Here is a 27,494-nt window from a genome sequence, read left to right on the forward strand (position 1 = left end):
TATTTTCTGCCTTACCCAATTTCCACAGTTGACCCCTGAAACACTGGACAGCCATGAGAAAAAACTTTCAGAACTCAGTCACCTACCTGAAGAAGGTGTGATGTTCCACACACACTTTCCACAGCTTCTTGGCTGCCTTGTAAGTGGGCAGTTTGAAGCCAATCGCACTCTCATACTGCTCCACCTGTTGGAACACAAACATGCTTAGAAGATGACTCATCAAATCAGATGTGAGTACTCATGGATGAGCTGCAGATGTTCTGAATATGTATTGATGTGATAACGCCGTGTACCTCGGATGGTCTAATTTTTATGAAGAAGCTGCTGCGTTTGTAGGACACCTTGAGGACTTTGGGCCAGGGGAACCGGTTGATCCTCAGCTTGTCTTTATAGACCATCAGACCATTGGAGCAGACTCCCAGCATGATGTCAACCCCATCCAGATCCTGCAAGAGGCACAGGGAGGGTTCAGTTAGACTCTTTCAGCAAACCAACTACACAACCATTGGGATTCAGCCTCAAAGTGGGGGGGGCTCCAGTTTCGAGAATGTTTTAATGTGTTTGTAGTATACAGTGATGCAAACACAGGTATGGTGAAAAAAGAGAGAACTATTCGAAGCAGAAAAAAAACAGGGTAATATACCATCTGACAAAGGCCTGTGCTATAATGCTTCAATTAACTGGCTATTCTTTATCATATACTCAGATCAATAGGAGACAGATATGTTAAGTTATAAATCAAGGGTTTTTATTATTATTTACAGCAGGGATGGGGAACATTTTTCCTTTAAATTTTTACAACATCCTCGAGGGCCGTACAAATGATTAAACTCAACCTCTGCTTAAAAAAACTAAAATCACAGCCCATTCATTTGGCCTTTCTTTCATGCTGTGCAAAGAAAAAGCAACCTCTTAATCCAGATATTTTACCATGCACGTGCACGGTGTGGCATGACCACCAAAACAGAAAGATATGGACACAAGATGTGTGCAAATCTATTTAGTTTCCCATCCATGTGAACATGATTTAAGTGGGGGGGACACCTAACCTCCTCTAGGGGGGTCCGTGGGCATGCTCTCCCGCGAAGATTTGTTTTTAAAATATTGAAGTTAAAAGCATCAATCTGGTGCACTTTGAGAGCAACATGGGGAGATCTATGGACACATCTCTCGACACCCATTTGAAACAGAACTGTAAGCATATTTTTCTTTTGGGATATTTTACAAATCACTCCCCTTTTAAACTCTATTCTTGTTATTTTTAACAACTTTTTTGTTACTGTCATATAGTATTTTATACCTGTTTTTCATTTAGTCTCTAATGTCTCATTAATAAGTATAATGATCATATCAAGGTGTGCCTTAACCTCACTGAGCTGAGGTTATTTGAGCCTCTCAGTCTGTCAGGAGAGAGCTCTCTTCCACCTGGTTGTAGAAAAGCTCTTTAAATTCGTTAGCATAGCTAGCTAACCAGATGCTAATAACAACAGATCGCCACTGTGCTTACAACTAAAGACACAGCCACGCAAACACTGCAGCATGTGTACGGCTTCTTATGGGTACTGCAATATTTGAAGAGCTGGAGCTGCGTTCTGGTGCCCTCCGTCAGCACTCTAGTCCAGGGTTTTTCAAAGTGGGGGCCCCGAGCCCCCGGGGGGCCGCCAGGTGCGTCGCGAACATTTTGAGGGAAAAAAGGGGGTAAAATAAAAAAAATAAAAATGTAATATATGTTTTTTTAAATGTTATTAATAATTGCATATCTATCAATCTGTGTCCTTTGATTCCCAATCGTATAATATATTAAACAAAATGTAAACAACACGACCGCCCTTCAAGCCAATCAGAATCGAGCTGCCGCTACTGAGAGTGTAACTGAGTTGCTTTGTGAACTGCTAGCTACCTCCTGCTAAAGGATCAAATGGACAAATATCTTAAAAGAAAAACACCATCTGACGATCAGAATGAAGATGCCCCCGCTGCAAAAGATTCACAACCACGGAATATCTGGCCGTCTAAAACTCGGAGGTATGAGCCATCATACATAAAGTTTGGCTTTACCGCGTCAAGTAAGAACGGCCGTGATGTGTTCTCTGCCTCGAAATCCTCGCCAACGAGTGTCTAAAGCCAGCTAAACTTGATCGACATCTCTAACAAAAGCACCCAGCTGAAGCTAATAAATCAATAGACTTTTTTAAAAGAAAAGAAGAGCACCTAGTGATGCAATCGGCTACTTTTAAGCAGCAAGCCGGCATCCCTGAGCGGGCCTTGAAGGCATCATTTTTAGTATCACACCACATCGTCCATGCAAAGAAACCGCACACAATAGGAGAGGATTTAATTCTACCAGCTACCATCGATATTGTTCGGGAAATGCTAGATGAGGATGCTGCCAGCAAAATCAACGCAGTACCACTCTCGGATAATTCTGTGAGCCGACAGATTGGTGACATGGCTCAAGACGTATCTGCTCAGCTTTCGGAGCAAGTGAGAACTAGTGAATATTTCGCTCTGCAGCTGGATGAGAGCACGGATGTAGCAAATGTCGCAGAATTGCTTGCATAAATCTGATTTATTTCAGAAGACAACTTTGTTGAGGAAATATTATTTTGCAAAGCACTGGAAGGTAGGACCACCTGAAGAGACATTTTCCAAGTTTTAGATGAGTCCATCATCTCAAACGGACTTGACTGGTCTCGTTGTGTGGGCATGTGTTCAGATGGGGCAGCGGCTATGACAGGCAAAAAAAGTGGAGTGACAGCTTTGATAAAGCAGAAGGCCCCAAATGTAGTGGCAACGCACTGCATGCTCCATCGCGAGGCACTTGTTGCTAAACGAATGGATGATGAACTACATCAGATACTACAGGAAGTTATACAAGTAGTGAATTTCATAACAGCTCGGCCCTTAAAACACAGATTGTTCGCTATTTTGTGTAACGAGATGGACGCAAAGTTCGAGGGGTTACTGCTCCACTCCAACGTGCGCTGGCTTTCCCGTGGGGCGGTGCTGAATTGTGTTTTTGAACTGCGATGGGAGATCGGTGAATTCCTCTCTTCTGAAAATCATCAACTGGCTGGCCGTTTTTCAGATGCCTCATGGCTCCGGAAACTTGCATACATGTCGGACATATTCCAGCATCTAAATGTCCTGAATAAGAGCATGCAGGGGCGTGAGACGTACATATTACATGTGCAGGACAAAGTACAGGCTTTTACAAAGAAAATTGCCCTGTGGTCGACCAAACTCAAGGAGGGAGTGACAGAGATGTTCCCACAGCTTCAGCAGGCGCTTCTGTCATCCGGTGCTGATCCAGGCTCCATTTCACCACTGATCCAGTCGCACCTAGCGCACCTGCAGGGATATTTCAAAGAATATTTCCCTGACCTGGAAGACAAGTCAAATCAAAACTGGATAAGAAACCCATTTGCCCCATGGTGAGAGTCTGGATCTTATGTCCCAAGAGAGACTCATAGACATGGCGAATTAATGGGAGTTGAAGGTGACATTTCAAGCTGTTTCACTCCCACAGTACTGGCTTTATGTCAAAAAAGACTATCCTGCACTAGCTGAGAGAGCTCTCAAATCCCTGCTTCCATTTGCCACCACATACCTCTGCGAGTCTGGCTTTTCTACATTGAAGGTATTGAAAACAAAGCACAGAGCACGTTTGCAAGTGGACAATAGTTCACACCGAGTACTTTGCTGGACTTAGTTCTCGGCACTTAGTGCCGCGGCACTTAATACCCCAGGGCACTAAGTACAGATCGCGTTCACACCGGAATAAGTTCCCTGAGGGAAGATTACGCAAATGAGCCGCTGACGTCACTTCTTTTTCTTCTGCTTTGGGTTTACTGGCAGGCCACAAACCACTTCATGGCGAGTTCAGTAGGTGGCAGTATGCACCTTAAAGTTGTTTGCAATCAAACCAAGAGAAGAAGAAGAAGTAAAACTTCCCACGTATACAGGCGCCTGTTTACATCCGACCTCAGACATGATGGAGATGGAGTCGACTGAAGTTGTGCTGTTTGTGCTCATGTTATACACAGCTTTGTAACTGGGTTATTGAAGCCTGAGCGAACTAGGCCTTCGACACAAATCCGGAGCCGCCACCAGTGGAATGCTATAATCGCAAAGCTGGTTCAGCATCAAAGGCAGTTACAAATCCTTAAGAAAAGGATTGGACGACGAAAAGCACGCAGTATGGCCATGTTTCACCGTAGGATGGCTGATGACGATGAGCGTTTTTACGCCGTAAGAACAGCAATGGTAAGTTCAGTAAATCACATGAATACTATAATGTAGGATTTGTTTGTGGAGTTATGTAGAGCTAATTTGTGCCTTTGTATGTGTTCCAGATATACGAATACTACGGAACGCGTCGTGTCCCGTGCTCTCTCTGGGTGAACAATAGAACATCGGCCTGCTGGGAGAAGGTGGTGCCAACGTACACCGATGTGCAGTGGATCAAAGATTTCCGAATGTCCAAGCAACAGGCGTTATTTTTTGAGCGCAGGTGGGGTGTGCCACAGTGTGTAGGTGCAGTAGATGGATCAAACATTCCCATTCTGAGACCAGAGGAATACCACAACGAGTATTTCAACCGCAAAGGCTGGCACCCGCTCGTCCTGCAGGGTGTTGTGGATGGTAGGGGCCTCTTTTGAAGTGTTTTTGTTGGCTTACCAGGTAGCATGCATGATAGCAGAGTGTTAGGCATGTCATCACTGTGTAGTTTTGTGGATAAGGGTGATCTACTTCCTCATGTAACAAGGGATATTGGTGGACATGATGTGGGTTAATATATCCTTGGTGACTCAGCCTACACCCTGCAAAGATGGCTGATGAAACTTTTCCAAGGAAGGCTCACACCCCAGCAACTTGTGTACAACTACAAAACGAGCCGAGCACGAGTGGTGGTGGAGAACGCTTTTGGCAGACTGAACGGCAGGTGGCGGTGCTTGATGAAAAGAAACGACTGCAAGGTTGACAAGATCAAAATCCAGGTGGCAGCATGTTGCATATTACATAACCTTTGTGAGAGTAATGATGATGAATGCAGGGAGGAATGGACTGCCTTACCGGCTACCAAGCTTGATGGGCCAGCGCCAGCCATTGCCGAGGCTGGTGGTCAAGACATGCGCACAGCCCTTATGAGGCATCTGAACAGCGTGTAAATTGTACTTGTTAACATTTTGACAATAAAGCTGATCTTTTGTACAGTGCTTTTGGTTCTGTCTTTTATTTACCACAGTCAAGACAGGCAGACCCACTGCATCCGTCTGCCATAAACACTACGGAAACCTACATGTTAGTTGTGGCCCATAGTGGACTCCATTTAGTTTTAGGTCAAATAATATTTAAAATGTAATATAATTTGTGTATGTGTCCCTGCCATTTCCCCCACAAGGTTGCAACATTGTTGATAAATTCAACCACCGACACCTGTCTGCTCTCACATTCCCGCATTATTGTTTTGCGGAAACCAATCTTTATTTTTTTCATATTCTATCCATACTGCAAGTTTGGGGTGGGACACAATAAATAAAGCTTTGCCAGTTTATAACCAATGAAACATGATGGTTTCAGAATAATCACTTACATGTGATGTATAGACTGCTACACAGGTCACTGTAAAGATAAAGTGTCAAGAGGAGAAATAAGCAAGATACAGTATCTGTTTAATCGCCATGTAGGTTCTCTTTTATTTATCAGTAGCAGATCAATAAGTGCCAGTATCAAAACAATATAATAATAGTGGCAATATATATAATAACAATAGGTAGGTTCAGCAGTTAACACACCTTTATTATATATCCTCCTGAGAGCAACTGCATCCGTCTGCCATGAACTCTACATGTTAGTTTTGGCCCATAGTGGACTCCATTTTGTGTTGTGTAAAATGGAGGAAATAAAAGGTTAGCAAATCCCCATGTCCTCCTCAGGACATTCATAAAAACATTTAGTTTTAGGTCAAATAATTATTACACGGCTCTGAAACTCACTACACTAACTCCTAGGATGTTACCATACTATAATTAATTAAAATATTGAACTCACAACACTGGTAATTACAAACTTAACCATTTGTTTTTCTATAAATAGTGCTTGTGTTGATGGACGCCATTTTGAAATACAATGAAATTATCTTTTTCAAAGCCACATATTTGGGGTGGGACACAATAAATAAAGCTTTGCCAGTTTATAACCGATGAAACATGATGGTATCAGAATAATCACTTACATGTTATATATATATATATATATATATATATATATATATATAGGATGCTACACAGGTCACTGTAAAGATAAAGTGTCAGAGGAGAAATAAGAAAGATACAGGATCTGTTTAATTGCCATGTAGGTTCTCTTTTATCGCACATTAAAGACATTACAGTATTATGGTTTTTATGTAAATAAAATAGAATATGTAAATGTAAAAGTAAGTTAACAATATAAAATAAAGTGTCAGTTGTATAAGATATAACGGTAATTAAAAAATAAACTGTCCCAGGTGTAGGGATAGGCTCAGCGCACACCTTAGTGCAAAGTGTAGTGCAAACGTTGTCAACAGTGGCAACTACAGGGAGGAAGACCTTGCAGAAACCCATTCTGGAAAGAGGTTTGCTGCTCATCCTGGCAGTGTTGACACAGCAGGTGGAGCACCAGCAGCGTCAACACTTCTGCCTGGCGCTCCATCATCATGAGCGTCTTGTCCTCCATTTCATGGGCCTTGCTTAACTGGGCCATCTGCTCCAAGTGCATAGCGTCTTTGACTACCGCACGCCGGTCCTCCATAGCCTCGACGGTGTCCAAAATATTCTCGTCTCGTGCCCGCTTTCCAAAGAGGAAAAATAAGCAAGATACAAGATCTGTTTAGTCGCCATGTAATTTTACAACATAATAGGAATGTGTTTACTAGTCAACATTGGACAGGGTGCAGGCAGGGACAAGAAAGTGTACACAATGCCGGTGTATAGTAGAAGATAATATAGGATCAAAAAACATAAAATATATATATATATATATACAGAGCACTTATATACTAACAAAGGACTGGCTTATCTAAAGCCAGTGGAGTAGCACTTGAAATGTTTTGGCTCTATGAAACCTGATTTACTACTTACCTACTTATATGATTCTGTTTTCTTCAAGTTTGTATCTTCCTGGTCGAATGCACTTATTGTAAGTCGCTTTGGATAAAAGCGTCAGCTAAATGCAATGTAATATACACACTGTGTGTGTGTGTGTGTGTGTGTGTGTGTGTGTGTGTGTGTGTGTGTGTGTGTGTGTGTGTGTGAGTGAGTGTGTGTGTGTGGCTGCCGCTCAAAGTGCCCTTATTTATTGTATTTTTGAAGAGTGCTTAATGTATGCTTGAACTTTGTTTAATTTTGTTAATTTTGTTTCACGCTGTTTCATAATTGTACCAAGAAGGAAATAAACGTGATTGTGAACATCAGTTCGATGCGTAACGTTCGTTCAAGACCAAGTTACAGTGTGTGGACGTACCTTTGAGTTTGGTTTGTGGATAGGGGGACGAGCAACGGCTGCTGTTACAATCTCGAGGGGAAAGCACGCTTGTCTCCAAGCCCGATAGTTGTCCAGCCGCACCTGAAACACACGATTAGTGCCATGAGTTAGTGAAGCAAATTACAGAAACACCGCACACTTATTCACAAGTCAAAACGTTTTCATAGCGGCCGAGAATATCTGGCTAGCTAGATGTTATTAGCCAGCTCGGGGCCGGCATGCTGACAGTGTTAGCCAGTTCAACCAATGGCTAGCTCGATCTATTGAGCAAATAAAAGTACATCTGAGACCATTATTGTGCAGATTAAAACCCCAGTGCATTTAGTTTATTTTACCTTCGTCGTGGTCGTGGTCGTTGGCCACTGAATCCTCCGTTAGAGCGGCCTCCCACACCATTGTGCCCGAATCGAAAGTTGATGCCGTGCCGGTGGATGAAGGTCTGAGGCCGAGCAGATCATCCAAGCGCTCGTACCATTTACTGGTCTTCCGGTCGTTACCGCTCTTATTATTATGGTCTTTAATCTTTTTGTAGTCCTGCCGGAGTTTCTTAATTTTTAGCCGGCATGCGCTGGCGCTGTGGATGATTCCCAGTTCGAGTAATTTAGCCGAGCAACGGTCGAACATTTTAGCGTTGGGTACTGGCTTCAGTAGCAGCTCCTGGGTCGTGTCCTCGGAGTAAATTGCCAGAAGCGCCGACACCTCCTCATCACTCTACCGCTCCGATGCTTTATTGATGCTTGCCATAACTGCTTTTCACAACAAACTACTCTCTCCGTTGGTGCGATGGGCTAATATAGCGAGCCAAAAAAATGGCTGCTTTACAAAACATTTCAGAGTTTTACGGGGCGTGATTTGCAATCGCCCAGCCAATCAGAAGTGTGGTACTTTTTTTCCCCAGGAAAGTACCTGCTCTCAACAGGCGCTAAAAATGGGGTGAAAAGTTCCCGGCAATTAGTTATTTATTTGGTGTGAACGCGACAACAGGTATACACAAAGAGACACACATAGTGAAATGACAAGGACTGTTTATAACTGAAGACACACTGAATGTAATGAATAAATGGCAAAACAAAACAAAAATACTGTACATGCTAACTATTAATATTACTGTTGAATATGTATAATGTTATATATATATATATTATTAAGACAGAAATCACTTTATAAAATGCTCAAAATATATGTTTATTGTTCACATTTCTGTTGAATATTATATTATTAAGGCTCGGGGTGCACCGAATGGGAAAATCTTGGCCGAAACCGATACCGAAAATAGGAAACAGTTGGCCGAAAACCGAATGCCGAAAGGCCGAAAATGATTAATAGAAAAAAAAATATATATATATAGAAATATCTATATATATAGAAATATATATATATAGAAATATATATATATATAATATATATATATAATGCTTAAGGCCCTTTCGGCCGAAAGCCGAAAGGTCCTTTTTAACAATTTTCGGCCGATAATTTTCGGTGGCCGAATATTCGGTGCATTCCTAATTAAGGCAGAAATTACTTAAAAAATATGTACTGTTGATATTACTGTTCAATATTTTGTGAAGAAAATTTATAACAGAAGATACAATGAATGTAATGAATGAAAAACAAAAGATAAAAACCAATTTGTTTTTACTGTTAATAGAAGAATAACTGATTATTAATAAAATATATATATTAAGAATATTTATTAAGAAGCTGTATGTTTAATCTTTTACATTTGCCATCATAACGTACACATCATTTAAAAAAAAATTGCAACAGGGGGGTCCCTGCAAGAGGATAATGCTATATGGGGGTCCTTGGCATGGCAAAGTTTGGGAACCCCTGCTCTAGTCTACACTCCTTTAGGACGAGACATAACCACGGGAAGACACGTTACGCTCGTGTTGTATTCAAGGAACCTGTCCTTGGCCAGGAAAAATAGGCACTCGCTTGTTTAATTATTTTGCGATCTAGATTTCTTCTTCTTTTTTGAAGTGAGAAGTTGTCCGTCAGTCGGACGGACTGACGGACCCCCCCCCCCAAAACGAAAATTCTTCGGTTCTCCACGAATTACACAAGTCACCCAAATCAACGTTAAAAAAGCAGGAGGCGCCGGAAAGCGACTAATTTGCATCACTGAGTATAAAAGCAAAGCAGAACAACCACCTTATTTTGTGATAGTAAATTTGATTTTAGAATACGATAACACCTGACTAGTTTGATTCAGTTCAAAGACACTGTGTTGCGTTGCCTATTTGGTTATGTGCAATAGGGCTGTTAAAGCTGTCCATCCAACTCTGGTACAGACCAAAGAATTGGACAGACACATTAAATCACTTTTCTTTTAGCAGGCCTTTTATCAAAAACAAAATGAGTATTAAACTTTGAAGATAGAAACTCAAAGAAGGAAGAAACCTGTGAAGGAGATTAGCTCTCAGTACACAAATAATTCACAAGCTCATGTCTCAACACATTTGCTCCGGTAAAAGTTTCTGCTGGTATGGCACCCCTGGGATGTCTGATCACATTAATATAATTATTATTATTATTTAGAGTTAGGACATACATTTATTTTGTACATCTGTTATTTTCATTTCACTAATGGGGTCGATAGATGCAGTAAGTCGTGAGGCGGAACGTTTGTGTTCGATTCAATGGTTCCGGGGTACCGATTACAGCGACGGACATTCCCGGGGTTCCCTCAGAAGTAATCTGGAAGGAAACTGAACACAGGGGGCTCTTCTCACTTCTCTTATTTTCATTTCCTCGCTCCTCGGTCTCGGTCTCACCGGAAGTTGATTTGTCTGCGCCATCTTGAGTAGCGTCCCAATGGCCTTATTTTTGTCGGAGGAGCGAGGAGCGATAATGGAGGAGCTATAATCGAGGAACCACCAGACCATCCTCCGATGAAATCCTCAGACACTCGCCACGTCCCCTTACTGTGTATCGCTCACTGATTGGACGATGCAGTGCATGCACTGATCTGATGCTTCTTGACATGAGAGCAGTTTCCCAGCGGAGTGAAGAAAATACATGAACCTCACGGGAGTCACTCCTCAGTTTATACCGTGTTTTGTTTCAATTAATGTATCATTTAGTTACAAATATGTGATATATCTGAACAACAAAGTGGTAAAAAATAAAAAAGTTCATGATCGCTTTTTTGTTTTTACATTTTCATTTATTGTCATTTCCATTCAGTAAGTCATTAAGTGCTATTACAATGTTAATGTGCTACATATCCACACAAACAAACAAAGTGTGCAATCCAATTAATGTTAATCTAACTGGGTTTTGATAGATAACATAGGCTATCTCTTTTTCTTCTCTGAATTATTTTATTTATTTTGTGCACTCTAATCAATATTAATCAAACTATTGTTCGTTTATACATTTTAAGAATGGCGTTTATCTTTTTTGAGAATTACTTCTTATTTTATTTTATTTATTTTGGTCCACAACAGATGATACAAATGTTTGTGTCAGTAAATGTGTACTAACAGAGGCGGGGGTGTGTGTGGAAATAACGGGGACAGAGCTGGCTGCTGTCAGACGATCAGCCGTGCAGCGTCATCACAAACGGACGTCGCTTCACGTGACGCTCCGGAGGAAAGGACGTCCCATTGCTCTTAAAACTAATTTCCCTGCTTCTCGTGGTTTCCTTGCATCTCTCCATGCTTCCCTGGTGGGAGGGACTAGTCACAGGGAAACGACGCAAGTGAGGGACGCAAGGAATCCATTTAACCGAAGTGAGAAGGGCCCAACGTGTCCTCATTACTTCTGTCTCACCTGCACCATACAGGTTGGTAAACTGTGCATAAATCACAATGAATCCCCCATAAGGTTTGCGTAAATAATATGTAACGGCCCGCTAACAGTTAAAGACTTTGTAGCGATGTTTACATGTGTAAAAATGCAAAATGCAAAATGCTGCAGCTCGTGTACTAACCAGAGTTAGGAAAAGGGACCACATTACTCCTGTTCTGGCTGCCTTACACTGGCTCCCTATAGAACACAGGATAGAATTTAAAATTCTTCTTCTCGCCTACAAAGCCCTTAATGGGCAGGCGCCATCTTACCTTAAAGAACTCATTATACCCTATTGTCCTACTAGGGCATTGCGTTCCAAGAATGCAGGGTTGTTGGTTGTTCCTAGGGTCTCTAAAAGTACAATGGGAGCCAGAGCCTTTTCTTATCAAGCTCCACTTTTGTGGAATCAGCTTCCAGTTTGTGTTCGGACGGCAGACACCCTATCCGTTTTTAAGAGTGCGCTTAAGACCTTCCTTTTTGATAAAGCTTATAGTTAGGGCTGATTAGATTCAGCCCCTAGTTTTGCTGATATAGGCTTAGTTTGTCGGGGGACATCTCACTTCTTCCTTCTCTCTGTCTATACCTGTGTACTCTCATGTTCCGATTAACCCAGCTTCCCCAGATTTCTTTCTTTTTGGTGTCTATATACGCCGGGATCCGGAGTCATGGATGATCCTGCGGTCCTGTGTCATGGATTGCGAGTCCTGGATCTTGAGTCGTGGCTGTGGTCCTGGATCATAAGTCCTGGATGGATATACTCGTGGATTCATCTTCCTATTATACACACATTCATTTCCAAACATTTGGACTACCTATGTTGCAAATGTATTATCTTTTCAATTTATACACGGCATCTATTGCACGTCTGTCCGTCCTGGGAGAGGGATCCCTCCTCTGTTGCTCTCCCTGAGGTTTCTCCCATTTTTCCCTTTAAACTGTGGGTTTTCTCTGGAAGTTTTTCCTTGTACGATGTGAGGGTCTAAGGACAGAGGGTGTCGTATTGTCATACTGATATTCTGTACAAACTGTGAAGTCCACTGAGACAAATGTAACATTTGTGATATTGGGCTATATAAATAAACATTGATTGATTGATTGAGTGTAAAATCGTGAAATAATGTGTGTGTATTAGCCTAGCTTCCCCGGTACGGCGCCATTTTGGGGACAACGTGATCTGACGCAGTAAGGATACAAGTTTGTCAGTATATCTGAAAGCTCCCGTACACTGAGTATTTACATACATGTATAGTGAGTGTGAGTGTGTTATAAATATGTACTTTGTAAGGGTTATAAGTTAGTTCCTGTTGGTAAAACAGTAAGGTTGTTTGTTACACTTAAATATGTTTCAGTAGTGCATTTTAGTGACCTGCCATTAATGGCAGAAGGTAAATAGTCAACATGAGAGGTTAGAGGGGTCATGAAATACTACTTTTAAGTGAAAGTAAAAAGAAGAGTAGTATTATATACAGGTTAATACGGTATATAAATGTGTTTAAGGTACAACAGATTTTATTGAATGTGAAATTCAATTTGACATGTGTTTATCACATAAAAGAGTAACATACAGACAGAATGAAGCTATGTGAATTAGGTTCTGAACGATATATCGTGTCATGGCGATAACCGCGATATGCGCATGCGCGATATTCACACCACAGGGACGTGCGGTTTTATTCTTTTTTTTTTTTTTAAATGCTAACGCACTTTAGCTACACGGACCACTATTGCGGTAAGCATGTTGTAACTTCCGGTTGTTGTTGTCATCTCCGGGTATCCCGTGTGCCTGTTCTGTTGCTGATAACTTATTATCTTAACTTAATCGATCGTTTTAAAACTCTTGATCACGGCAACTGCCTGACGTTGTAATCACACGTTACTACAGCTTAAGCACTCACAAACTCTCCTTCTCTTAGCGACTGTAACTCCACAGTTGCCTACACTCTTTTCGGGTTTGCTTACGGTAGCTACTTTAGCTTGATAGCTAGTCATGGCTCTTTCCCCACCCTCGGGTGCTATTTCCTGCTGTAACTGTCTCATGTTTGGTTACTCCCCTACCTCCTTTACTGGTACCGATACATGTGTTAAATGTAGTATAGTTGTTAGGTTGGAGGTGGGAATCATAGCCATAGAAGCCCGGCTCCGCATCTTAGAAAATAACTCAGCTACAGTAAAGCCCATGTTAGCCGATGCGGACCGGCAAAAGGTAGCTCCTCTTAGCCGTCCCCCGGCAACTCCCGAGCAGCAGGGAGAATGGGTGACTGTTCAGAAGGGGCATAACGCGAAACCCGCAGGTCCCCACCAACCCGTTCACGTATCTAACAGATATTCCCCACTCAGCGAGACACCCGCTGAGAAGCCAACTCTGGTTATTGGTAGCTCTATTATGAGACACGTGAATTTAGAGACCGAAGCGTCCACAGTCACATGCATTCCGGGGGCCAGAGCGGGCGACGTTGAGGCGCATCTTAGACTGCTGGCTAAAAATAAACGTAAATACAGTAGGATTTTTATTCACGTCGGTGGTAATGATGTTCGTTTACGCCAATCAGAATGCACCAAACTTAATGTGGTGTCGGTGTGTAGTTATGCTAAAACAATGTTGGACACCTTAATCTTCTCTGGTCCCCTCCCCAATCTGATCAATGATGACATGTATAGCCGCATGTCATCATTTCAGCGCTGGTTGTGTTGGTGGTGCCCAGCAAACAATGTGGGCTTCGTGAATAATTGGACAGCCTTCTGGGGAAAACCTGGTCTGATTAAGAGAGACGGCATTCATCCTACTTTGGAAGGTGCAAATCTCATTTCGGCAAACATTTCAGGGCTCTGTGGACTTAATCCATGACAAACTGGAGTTGAGACCAGGAGGCAGAGTCGCAGTCTTACACGCTTCTCTGCGCTCTCTCCTAGGCAGTCATCCATAGGAATCCCGAACCCAATAAAATACCCAATATTAACGGTGTGTGTGTCTGCCCAAGGACAATTTAAGGTAAAACCTAAGAGAGGTGTCATACATAATAACCTAATAAAAGTAAATGTAACAACTACTACAGTGCAACAAAACAGGAAGATTAAATGTGGTCTCTTAAACATAAGATCTCTAGCATCTAAAGCAATACTGGTAAATTATTTAATATCAGATTATAATATTGATATATGCTGTCTCACTGAAACCTGGTTGAGACATGAAGAATATGTCAGCATAAATGAGGCCACTCCACCCAGCCATATCAATACTCATATTGCCCGAGGCACGGGCCGAGGAGGTGGAGTTGCAGCAATCTTTGACTCAAGTTTACTTATCAATACTAAACAAAAATTAAATTATACCTCCTTTGAAAGCCTCATTTTCAGTCTTACGCATCCGACCTGGAAAACTTTGCAGCCAATCTTATTTGTTACAGTCTACCGTGCACCAGGTCCTTATTCAGAATTCTTATCAGAATTCTCTGAGTTTTTATCAGCTTTGGTTCTTAAAACAGATAAAGTAATTATCGTAGGTGACTTTAATATTCATGTTGACGATGATACAAATAGCCTTACTGTTGCATTTAACTCTATATTAGATTATGTTGGTTTCTGTCAGAGTGTAAATAAACCAACCCACTGCTATAATCACACTCTTGACCTTGTTCTGACTTATGGTATTGAAATTGAGCAACTATTAGTCGAACCGCATAATCCTGCTTTATCCGACCATTTCTTAGTAACTTTTGAAGTACTGTTACTAGACTACAAAGCATTAGCCAAAAGCTCCTGCAGCAGAAGCCTATCTGTTAGTGCTATAGCCAAATTTAAGGAAGAGATTCCACCAATACTTAACTCGATAGCATGTCTGCATGTAGGGGAGGAAACGTATACAAAATGTACACCACCCCAAATTGATCATGTTGTTGATAGTGCTACAGATGTGCTGCGAATAAAATTAGACTCTGTTGCTCCTTTGAAAAAGAAGAAAATAAAACAACATAGATTAGCTCCATGGCATAATGCCGAAACCCGCAAAATAAAGCAAAAGTCGAGACAACTTGAAAGGATATGGCGTTCCACTAAACTTGAAGAATCTCGTTTAATTTGGCATATTACTCTCAATGAATATAAGAAAGCACTGCGTAAAGCGAGAGCAGCCTACTACTCTTCATTAATAGATGAGAATAAGAATAATGCAAGATTTCTTTTCAGCACTGTAGCCAGGCTGACAGAGAGCCACAGCTCGACTGAGCCTTCTATTCCCATAGCACTCAGTAGTAATGATTTTATGTGCTTTTTTAAAGATAAAATTGTTACTCTTAGAAACAAAATCAATGACCTCTTGCCTTTGACCAGTATAGTGTTATCAACAGCTCCCGGAAACGTAAGTTCTAATATTACACTAGATAGTAAACTAGAATGCTTTTCAGCCATAAACCTTGAACAATTAAATTCAATGATTCTCTCTTCTAAACCATCAACGTGTATCTTAGACCCGATTCCAACTAAGCTGTTAAAAGAAGTTTTTCCGTTAATTAGCACTTCTTAATTAAATATTATGAATATGTCTTTATTATCAGGCTTTTTTCCACAATCATTCAAAGTAGCAGTGATAAAACCGCTTCTTAAAAAGCACAACCTCGATCCAGAGGTTTTAGCCAACTATAGACCTATTTCTAATCTTCCGTTCCTCTCAAAAATTCTTGAGAAAGCAGTCGCAAAACAGCTGTGTGATTACTTAAAAAACTATGATTTATTTGAAGATTTTCAGTCTGGCTTTAGAACACAACATAGCACAGAGACAGCTCTGGTTAAAGTCACAAATGACATTCTAATAGCCTCTGACAAGGGACTTGTCTCTATTCTTGTCTTGCTCGATCTTAGTGCTGCATTTGATACTATCGACCATGATATCCTATTGCAAAGACTAGAGCACTTAGTTGGCATACAGGGAACTGCTTTAGGCTGGTTTAGGTCCTATCTATCTGAACGCTCTCAGTTTGTACGTGTCAACGATGAATCTTCCATGCAAACCAAAGTTAGCCATGGAGTGCCACAGGGCTCAGTGCTTGGACCTATTTTGTTCACCCTATATATGCTTCCGTTAGGCAATATTATAAGGAATCATTCTGTAAACTTTCATTGTTATGCGGATGATACTCAACTATATTTATCAATCAAGCCTGATGAAATTAATCATCTAAATAAAATTCAAGACTGCCTCAAGGACTTAAAAACGTGGATGACCTTAAATATTTTGATGTTAAACACGACCAAAACTGAAGTTATTGTACTTGGCCCGAAGAATCTACGAAACAAATTATCTAAAGATATACTAACTATGGATGGCATTAATTTGGTCTCCAGTGAGACTGTAAGGAATCTTGGTGTTATATTTGATCAGGATTTATCCTTTAACACCCACATAAAATCAATTTCAAGGACCGCCTACTTCCATCTACGTAACATTGCAAAAATCAGGCATATCTTGCCTCAAAACGATCCAGAGAAACTAGTCCATGCATTTGTTACTTCAAGGCTGGATTATTGTAACTCCTTATTATCAGGGTGTACCAAGAAGTCAGTCAAGTCGCTTCAGCTGATTCAAAATGCTGCAGCTCGTGTACTAACCAGAGTTAGGAAAAGGGACCACATTACTCCTGTTCTGGCTGCCTTACACTGGCTCCCTATAGAACACAGTTTAAAATTCTTCTTCTCGCCTACAAAGCCCTTAATGGGCAGGCGCCATCTTACCTTAAAGAACTCATTATAGCCTATTGTCCTACTAGGGCATTGCGTTCCAAGAATGCAGGGTTGTTGGTTGTTCCTAGAGTCTCTAAAAGTACAATGGGAGCCAGAGCCTTTTCTTATCAAGCTCCACTTTTGTGGAATCAGCTTCCAGTTTGTGTTCGGACGGCAGACACCCTATCCGTTTTTAAGAGTGCGCTTAAGACCTTCCTTTTTGATAAAGCTTATAGTTAGGGCTGATTAGATTCAGCTCCTAGTTTTGCTGATATAGGCTTAGTTTGTCGGGGGACATCTTACTTCTTCCTTCTCTCTGTCTATACCTTTGTACTCTCATGTTCCGATTAACCCAGCTTCCCCAAATTTCTTTCTTTTTGGTGTCTATATACGCCGGGATCCGGAGTCATGGATGATCCTGCGGTCCTGTGTCATGGATTGCGAGTCCTGGATCTTGAGTCGTGGCTGTGGTCCTGGATCATAAGTCCTGGATGGATATACTCGTGGATTCATCTTCCTATTATACACACATGCATTTCCAAACATTTGGACTACCTATGTTGCAAATGTATTATCTTTTCAATTTATACACGGCATCTATTGCACGTCTGTCCGTCCTGGGAGAGGGATCCCTCCTCTGTTGCTCTCCCTGAGGTTTCTCCCATTTTTCCCTTTAAACTGTGGGTTTTCTCTGGAAGTTTTTCCTTGTACGATGTGAGGGTCTAAGGACAGAGGGTGTCGTATTGTCATACTGATATTCTGTACAAACTGTGAAGTCCACTGAGACAAATGTAACATTTGTGATATTGGGCTATATAAATAAACATTGATTGATTGATTGACTTTAGCACAGAATTCAAAATAAAGATACCCTTATTACTTATTGAAACTCCACATACAATATATCCGATTAAAGCTGAGACTCCACAGATTATTTAAGTATAGTATCATCACTAAGCGATCCGATCTCGCGACAGGGGAAGCAAACACAGACATCACAACACGTACCTTTACGGAGCTTTTACGGGAGATCGTCTCACCGTAGCTGTCAATCTGATCAAAAGACGTGTTCAATGGCATTAAAACGAGAAAAAACGCGGCTGAATCGGTTGATCCATAGGTTAATAATGTATCTCTGGCTTCTAAGCAATTGTTTATAATCCATAATTCAATTTTTATGTAAAAATCGGGGCACAAAAGTTAGCTGCTAATGGTAGCCACCAGAGTGTATGCAGATTCCAGTTTTGGCTACGCGTCACTCTCACGCCGCAGTGACGCGTCCTTAAACCCGGAAGTATACTTCTTTCGGTTCCTTCGTCAAAAACCAATGCAAATTCTCCATAGGATTTTGGAAAATAGCTCGAAATTAGGTCTGTGGTTGACACACATTTAAGAGAGGGATCACGTTTTGTTCAGCCGGATAATCTCCACATGTCAACCCTACTTTTATAATTTTTGAATCATAAATCTAGTCGCCAGAAGCAAAATGCTAACGTTATTTTATAAACTAACTACAAGCCAGTACAGCAGCAGGGCTGCTGTGGCTGCTTGCTACAAAAGGAAAACTTGCACGGCTCTCATTTCAGGGGTACTTGAGTGAGTGACATGCAGGCTCTGCATGCACAGCAAACCACCAATCACAATCATTCTTGATCAGATCACAGCAGGCCCCGCCCCGCTAGTTTGCAGACCATCAAAACACAGGTAAAAAATGAGCGAGGCACAGGAGGACAATACCTTCATCCGGTTAAATATAGTTTAAAAAACCGCAATATATATCGCAGGGGGGGAAAAAATCGTGATGTCAGTTTTTTTCAATATCGTGCTGCCCTAATGTGAATGGTTATTGAGGAATGTATGTCGAAACTGAAATGCATAAGATTATGAATATTTTTATATGATTTTTGTAATAAAACAACCTCAGGAGAAGTAATCTGGAAGGAAACTGAACACAACGTGTCCTCATTACTTCTGTCTCACCTGCACCATACAGGGGACCCGTAACACTGGTCACAAGAAGACTTCCCTCTTTGCAGCATCCAGCATTAAGGTAATGTTTTTTATTTTACTGTTATTAACTTTGCTTGAAGTTATCTCACATGCTGTGCATGCTATTGTGTGTGTAACATTGTCCTATCTTTTGCCATTTAAACTGTGTGTCTGTTTAGTTTTCACTGTGGATTTGGAGATCAGAGATCCAAAAAAACCTGTAAAAAGAAAGAAAGCCACTGTGGGCCAAATTAGTATTCAAATGTATTCAGATTTAAACAAAAATATTGTTTATTGTTTAGATACTCTATTGAAATCTGTCCTACTTTTGATATGTATACGATTACTTTTTATGTGTTTCTTTTATTTTATTCTATTTGTATTTTCAAAATGTTCTCCATATTTTTTACTTGTGTAATATCTGTTAACTTCCTGCTGCTGTGACAAAATAATTTCCCAATGTGGGATGAATAAGGCATGTCTAATCAATCAATCAATGTTTATTTATATAGCCCAATATCACAAATGTTACATTTGTCTCAGTGGACTTCACAGTTTGTAATCTAATGTACTCTAATGTACTAATGATAATGAACACTTCTTGTACCTCCAGTGGTTGTGGTGTGATGCTCAGCATGGCTCACAGAGGGGCAGTATCGTCCCAGTTAGAGTCCTCCCTGTGTGTGGTTAAATCCCTGCTCTGACGTAAACAGATTGACCTGATTTCAGCTGTAAAACCTCACAAGTCACATGTCTTCCTGCTGTTCGGGCCAGGCGTGCATGCATCTCGGATGCACGGCATTACAAATACTAAAAGACGAAGCTGCAAACACATTATGTTCTCTTTTTTACAGTAAGCCCTTTGTTTTCACGGAGCGTTGGGAGGCTGAATCACAGTCACACCCATATTAAGTGTTTTATTTAATCTATGAAGGAAACTTAAATCTAAAGTTACCATGGAATACAAAGATAATTTACAACTAGGCATTTATTCAGGATTAAGAGCAGCAGGTGGGGCTCGGACTCACCTTGGCCTGGTGGAGGTCTACTCCATACATGGACAGCTTCTTGGCGTTCTCCAGGAACATCAGGTCTGCCTGGGCCGGACTCATCGACCTGCCCAACACCACAACAGCTTTAGTTACTGCGATATCAACATTGGCTCTGATTTGTTTAATTCACATTGACATTCCCGTTATCTTAAACAGGTCTAACTAATCAACCGGAGAAGCTCAGAGTTATCTTAAACAGGTCTAACTAATCAACCGGAGAAGCTCAGACTCAATTGAATCATTGTTAAATCATATCACATGTGAAAGGTACTGTAGACTGTGCATTTAACCCTCTAAGTACCAGTATATGCTCCGTACTTGGTACCTTCCAGGACCTTAACCGGCAACCCTCCAGTGTCCTCCAATGTCCACTTTATACATAATACATAAATTATTAGATGCAGTTGAAGTGAAATACATTTTTAAATGTGATGTCATTTTGTAGATATTTCTATAACAAGTAAACACAACTTAACTTGTATTAAAATGTGTTGAGGTGCTGTACCACATTTACATTATCTTAAAGATATATTTACTAGTTGCCTTTAAATTGAAATGTACTTTTATCCATGTATTCATACCTCTCTTATTCTAGTTTATTTTGATTTTTTTGTATTGGCTTTTAAAAACAGTTATAACATGTATGGAACCGTCTTCACTTTCTGTTGTTCATTTGTTCCACATTGTATTTTTGGTTCCTATCTTTTTATATGTAACAATAATAGAGGCTGAACTAATCTGCGTTGTTCTGTGTTACACCTGCTTGTTTAATCGACGCACTTGGTAGTTGCAACTGCAGAGCAACGCAGGATGCTAAAGAAAAACCAAGGAAACTAATGGAAAAATGCAGCTAAAGTCATCAGCCCCTCTAGGTGACTAGCAGCCTACGAGGTAAGTGTCTGTGCTGGTTATTTGTGTAATTGTGTGTGGTTGAGCTGCAGGTTATGTGTGTGTATGTATGTATGCTATTGTTAGCTTGTGCTACATGCTATTGTTAGCTTGTGCTACATGCTGTGTGGGATATTTGTGCCGTTTATTGTTTTATTTAGCGGAATTAACAGTGATGACATATGCATATTACATATTTATTTGTTGTTTACCTTTTCTTTTTTCATTTCATTTCAAACCTTTATTTATACAGATGAATCCCATTGAGATCATTGATCTCTTTTTCAAGGGAGACCTGCTCAAGTAGTTCCACATGAAACATAAAAACTAGGGCCGGGACTCGATTAAAAAAATTAATCTAATTAATTAGAGGCTTTGTAATTAATTAATCGAAATTAATCGCATTTTTAATCACATATAAATATTTGACCTGAGAACAGTGAGAAGCAATTTTGTTCACATGGATTTTAGTATACCATTAAATAATGACTGAATACATAAGCTTAAGCAACAAAACATTGTTTATTTTTTTCAAGGTGGTAATTAACCAAGACCAGCAGAAAAGTGCAATTTTTGCCATAAAGTGTAGCAAGAGCATATTTAGGAATATAGTACATTTCAGAGATTCAGGTAGCCTATAGGTAGGTAGACCTTCTGTAAACTATAACACTTTGTTTTTTAAGTAAAACACAATACTTTCAAGTACATTCAGAGCATTGGAAACCCTGACTATTAGAAAACATCTCTCTGTTGCTTCAGAGGCCATAACAGACTTTGTTCATTTACCAAATTTAATCAATTTCAGTCCAACAATCTCAATAACCTTGGCCAAAACAATAAACAGTTCAACATAAAGTGCCAGTTGCATCAACAACGTAATAAATAGTTTAACATAAAGTGTACCATTTAAAATAAAATAAAAAAGTGCCAGTGATTGACCTCAATCCCTCCTATTCTTCCAATATCCTGATGAAAAATAAAATCTCTCTGTTGCATGGGCCAATTGGCAGGTGCATTCATATACATCAAATCACCATAGTCCAGCACAGGTAAAAAGGTCACAGTGACTAGCCTTTTCCTGGCCTCAAGCGAGAAACAGGACTTGTTCCTGTAGAAGAAACCTAGCCTAACCCTCAGCTTTTTAAGCAGGTTATTGACATGAAGTTTAAAAGTGAGACAATCCTCAAGCCAGATACCAAGGTATTTGTAACAGGTAACCACTTCAAGTTTTATTCCTTGCGTAGTTATAATATCTAAAACAGGCTCTGGTGTCTTTTTAGCTTTAGAAAAGAGCATTACCTTGTTTTTCTCAACATTTAAAAGAAGCTTTAGTTCAGAGAGCTGAGTCTGAATAATTTTAAAAACAGCCTGTAATTTAACACCAGCCTCCTTAATGGAGGGACCTGCACAGTACATCACGGTATCATCCGCATAAAAATGTAAAGTAGCTTCATCGACATTTTCACCTAAACTGTTGATGTAGATGGAGAATAAAAGTGGACCTTAAACAGAACCTTGATGAACACCATTTGCAATGTTCAACCACTCAGAAGACAGCCCATCAAAATGAACACATTGGGACCTTTCAGAGAGGTAGTTCACAAACCACCCTACTGCATGGCTGGATATGCCAATACTGAGTAACCTCTGCTTTAAGATGCGATGATCGACGGTGTCAAACGCTTTGGAAAGGTCAATAAATAGAGCTGCACAACTCTGCTTATTATCTAAAATACTCGCCACATCATTCACCACTTTCATTGTGGCAGTGATGGTGCTGTGTTGGTTTCTGAAGCCTGACTGATGTTTAGACAGGATGTCATTTGTACATAAAAACACCTTTACCTGTTCACTCACTAAGCGTTCAAGAACCTTAGCCAGAACTGACAACTTAGAGATTGGCCTATAGTTATTTAATAAGGTGGCCTCCCCTCCTTTTAGCAAAGGCAGGACATACGCTGACTTCCACAATTTTGGAATTGTGTTTGTGCTGAGGGAGAGGTTAAAAAGAGTAGTGAGAGGTGGAGCAATACAATCTGCAGCTATCTTTAAAAAGAAAGGTTCTACGTTGTCCGGGCCAGCCGGTTTCTTAGGATCTAACTTGGTTAAAGCTTCACGAACAACATCAACAGTAAAAGGAGTAAAAGGGTTTTCCAACACACGTTTTTCAGAGTCACAGACTGTTGTGTTCACAGAAGCAAAGTTAGTGACAGAATCAAATAGAGAACCACAGGACACAAAATGCTCATTAAAGCAATTTCGCATAGTAGCCCTGTCCGATATAGAGCCAGATGTTGTGGTAATGCACGGAGGTAGCTCATTACGGATATCACCGGTGGATAACGATTTAATGGCTTTCCAACATTTTCCAGAATTATTCAGATCCTTTGTGGTTACTAACAGATAGTACTTTGATTTAGCACTTTTGTTATGTGAAGTGAAGCTATTTCTTAGCTGCCTAAAACGCAGCCATTCTACCTCTGAGCCTGATTTCCTAGCCTTTGCCCAGGCCTTGTTTCTCTCATGAAGGAGACTGGACAGTTCAGCAGAAAACCAAGGATTTTCTCGTCCCTTTACTCTACATTTACGCAGGGGTGCATGTCTATCAATGATCTCCATAAAACCAAAATAAAAATAAGACCATATATTTGTCTGTCTTATATAACCAAGTTCTCACGGGTTGGAATAGGTCCCACGAAACCCTATATTTTAAATCAAGACCTCTGCCTCGTGTCATTTACTGGAGGGAGCTACAATGTATTTGAATGTAATTTAATATTTTGCACTATGTGTTAATGCTTTCAACTTTCCTCACCTTGCATTTGGACACCTCAGTTGCATTTTGCAGACGATATTTATGTCCTTTTGATGAAAAATGTTGAATACGGGGTACAACATTACTCTTTTACAAATCCGTTGACTTAGTTGATTAGGTAAGGAAAGTGAAGCACTGGTGTCCCTGAGTTCTGACCTATATGTGCGGTGCAGCTCCATCATCTTGTCCTCCAGCTCCTTGGTCTGACCCTGGGCCATCTTCATCTCCTTGGCATAGTTGGGGGGGTGCACCTCGGGGTCAAACTCGCCCAGCTCCGACTGCAGGGCGTAGGATCCAAGCAGGGACAGTGTGACGAAGGAGCAGGGTAGGCGCCCCTGCAGGATGTCCTTCCTCAGCTGGAGACACAGGTAGTACCTGCAGCAGGGTCACATGATCTCAGTGGGGAGCTCTGAGTTTGAACTTTGACAAACAACCAGATGACAGCTTTGCTAAGCGGCGCAAGCTAGCAGGGGAGGAAACCATATAAACTAAATGTTAAGGCTGTTTTACCTAATGGCAATAAAGGCTTTAAACAAATACATGCATGCTAAGCTAAAGGTCTCATTAAGTCACTTCTCAGCCAACACAGTTTTTAAGACACAGAGAAGCTTCAGACTTTTATTGACAAGTGCAATGTTGTAAAACAACGCGATAAAATCTCTTGTGTTAACCACAGACCTTATTTCAGGCATATAACGAAAAACATGTTTAAAAGACTTCAAGACGAGGGAACCATGAGACAGATATTTCTGTGTATTCGAATCAGGCTAAAATCACTAATATGTTGCATAAATTACACATTTATTGTTTTAATGTTTGTCTCTGAGTTATTTTACTGATGATACTGTTGAAAACACACATGCACTCGACCACAGATTACCCTGTGCACTGTTTTCCTATCCTAACATTATCCTGTCATCTGGAGAATAATAATATATTATTTTATTCATCAGTTTGAGGTGTGCAGTACCTTGTTATGTCTTCAGATAGCTGGGCTGGGTCCGGTGGATAGAATTTCACATTGAAGTTGAAATTATAGGTGGCACCTAAGAAAGAAAATGAAGATGTGATAAAATATGTGTCAAGATAAAAGTAAGAAAAGAAGGTTTGTCTGTAGTTGAGGTTCCGCTCACCCGGTACCTGCCGGCGGATCTCCTTGGTAAGGTCCATCCAGGTCTGATAAAAAAAATGAGGGATGGGGCATGAGGTTCGATATCATGGATCATGTTCAGTCCTTTAAAACTGAGGCAAATCTAACCATCAATGACATGTACATTAAAGAGTTGCCCTTTCTTTTCTTAATTAAATCATGAGGTGGGATTGTTTAACTTCTACTGGTTAAAATCCAGCTCACCTTGGTTGTGGCCGTCTCAGACACCACCATTCCATAGTAGTCTTTCTCCAGCAGGTTGAGGTTGTTGCACACCTTCATGAACAGCTCATGGCCTTTTGCATGTTTCTGAGACACATATGAATAAAGGAACAAGAAACTGAGTGGCTAAAAAGGTAAGAACTGAAGCAGAGCCACACGCAAACATTACAGAATCTGTCTGCTGGCTTCATAAAGTTAGTGGTGGTCCGTATTGAGCATTTAAAATGTTCCTCCAGGACCTCTAAAGAATATGATTACTACAAAGATGATGGTTTATCAGATTAGTGTTAAAGAAGACAGAATATTAGGCGTGTCATTAGTATTAGGTTTTGCACTGAATTTAGTTGAAAGTTTGAGGAGAGATTTAAGACATTCCTCATTGGGTTTGGAGACGGGAAGTTAAGTAAAACCTAAAAAGAGGATAATAGTGTTTGTTGTAAAAGGATCAGATGTTATCTCTTCTCTGTAAACTGTTCTGTTCTGTAGGCTTTACTCACAGAACTTTTTCAAACTAACATTCTCTCCCATCCCTCTGGTGGTATGCACCCATGCACACAGTTTTGGTTTAATTGGTCCAGATTTGGAGATATCAGTCTCTGAAATGTCTGCCTCCAACCATGTGAGGCTTTCACATCTCTTTAGTTTATCCAACTCTATCAAACAAACTGAAAATGCTTGCATGAAATGTTTTGTCTCAAATGAGCCGAGGTTGAATAAAAGTAAACCTGGTGTAACAACTGCTGCTCTATAACCTTTGTATTTTTTTACGTTTTAATGTTTGTAACTTTGTCTTACTTGATAAAACTTGGTAATTACGGTAGTCTACTTTTTTTGTTAGAAAAGGGGTCCCCAGCACATATGAACTGCCGGATGCTAACTCACATGTTTGGCAATTTGCATAAGTTGCATTAATTAGCATATGCAGACAATTGTTTAAAAATGGCTTGGCCGAGTTGGACAATGTTGGTGTGGTTTTTTTGTTATATTGAGAAGGTTGAATCCATTTCTGAGATTATACGGTAACATTTTTTGGAGCTTTGAGTCGACTAAAACTTTCAAATGGACCCAAAATACAAACATGGCCACTTTTTTTTTCTTAAATTGTCAGAATAATTGTTAGTAACCTCCAAAACGGCGAAGCATTTTTTTAACTTTTGTCTGCATATGCTATAATGGTCATTAATGCAACTTATACCAATTGTGCAAATTGCCCAATATATGCAAGCGAGCATCCGACATGTGCTGGAGACCCTACTATACATTTCTAACATAAAACTTCATGTTACTCCACATTTCCAGGTTCACAACAGGACTCTATGAGCTGGCAACTAGACTAAAGCCTGAATACTTTCATCAAAAGCATGTGGCTGCACACAATTCAATCATTTTGGCAGATGAAATGTAGTTTGATAGAATAAAACGTTTCTCTTACGTCCAGCTCACACTCGTATAGAGCGTCGTCCAGCAGGTTGACTTTGATCTGCATGGTCCTGGGTCTGTGAGGAGCTTTGGCAGCTTCTGCATGCTCTTCGGCGGTCTTCTCCTCCTCGTCTTTCTTACTGCCTCCTTCAGGCCCACACTCCTGCTCCTCCTTCTCCTCCACCTTATCCTCCATCTTCTCCTCCTTCTTCAGCACAGCCTCCTCTTCTTTCTCCTTGTTGTTCTCTTTGTCCTTTCCACCCTCTTCTTCCTCTGCCTCTTTCTTCTCTACCTGGGCAGCCTGACAGACAGTACAGGTTACACTCTGTTGATAATGAGCCTCTGATGAAACATGAGTGTTTTACTAAAGACATCAAGTAAGGTAAACTGTGTGCCTTAATGGTAATGTTTCGAATCTCGCTGCTATGATAAATTCTTCAACGGATACCTATATTTCATCCATAAATGTTGTCACATTTGGAAATACCACTTTTATTAAATGAATAATGATTTTTTTTAGAGCCTTAACCCAATACTTCTCTGTGTGGGTATGCAGTGGATGGGAGGCTCACACACACAGAGCAGGAATCAGATAAACGCTACAGCAGCACAACACATGATGCTTCATTTCCTTAATTTCCGTAATTTCAGCTGCTGTTATCATGGGGCAGACCCTGTAGAGACTGTTACAGACAGCTCACTGACGTAGTGACGCTGAAGAGTACGATTACTAACGCACCACCTTCCATGGTTCTAATCCATCTCTAATCATCTATTTAGACGGGTCAGGTCTGGGGAACAGGACATTATCTCATTATCAATACAAATATGCATGCCACAGAATACTAATTAATGTATTAGTGTGATTCATATGTCTCAAGAATCTTAAAAAGCAGTTTTCAAATGCTGAAATAGGAGAAAA

At 40.5% G+C, this 27,494-nt stretch overlaps 1 protein-coding gene across 15 annotated transcripts in view; it reads right to left on the reverse strand.

Moving 5' to 3' along the window:
• The window catches only part of LOC307023165 (protein 4.1-like), a 196,965-nt gene that overhangs the window by 110,644 nt on the left and 58,827 nt on the right, over positions 1–27,494 (reverse strand). For all 15 annotated transcript variants that reach the window (XM_079656259.1, XM_079656257.1, XM_079656262.1 and 12 more), the window contains 8 exons: positions 26,586–26,873; positions 25,136–25,240; positions 24,915–24,957; positions 24,752–24,827; positions 23,938–24,156; positions 20,055–20,142; positions 294–446; positions 87–184 (listed from right to left, as the gene is read on the reverse strand). In XM_079656259.1, coding sequence (XP_079512385.1) covers positions 87–184; positions 294–446; positions 20,055–20,142; positions 23,938–24,156; positions 24,752–24,827; positions 24,915–24,957; positions 25,136–25,240; positions 26,586–26,873 — 1,070 coding nt within the window. The remainder of the gene's footprint in view (positions 1–86; positions 185–293; positions 447–20,054; positions 20,143–23,937; positions 24,157–24,751; positions 24,828–24,914; positions 24,958–25,135; positions 25,241–26,585; positions 26,874–27,494) is intronic.

This window comes from Notothenia rossii, assembly GCF_949606895.1.
Source record: "Notothenia rossii genome assembly, chromosome: 10".
NCBI lineage: Eukaryota > Metazoa > Chordata > Actinopteri > Perciformes > Nototheniidae > Notothenia > Notothenia rossii.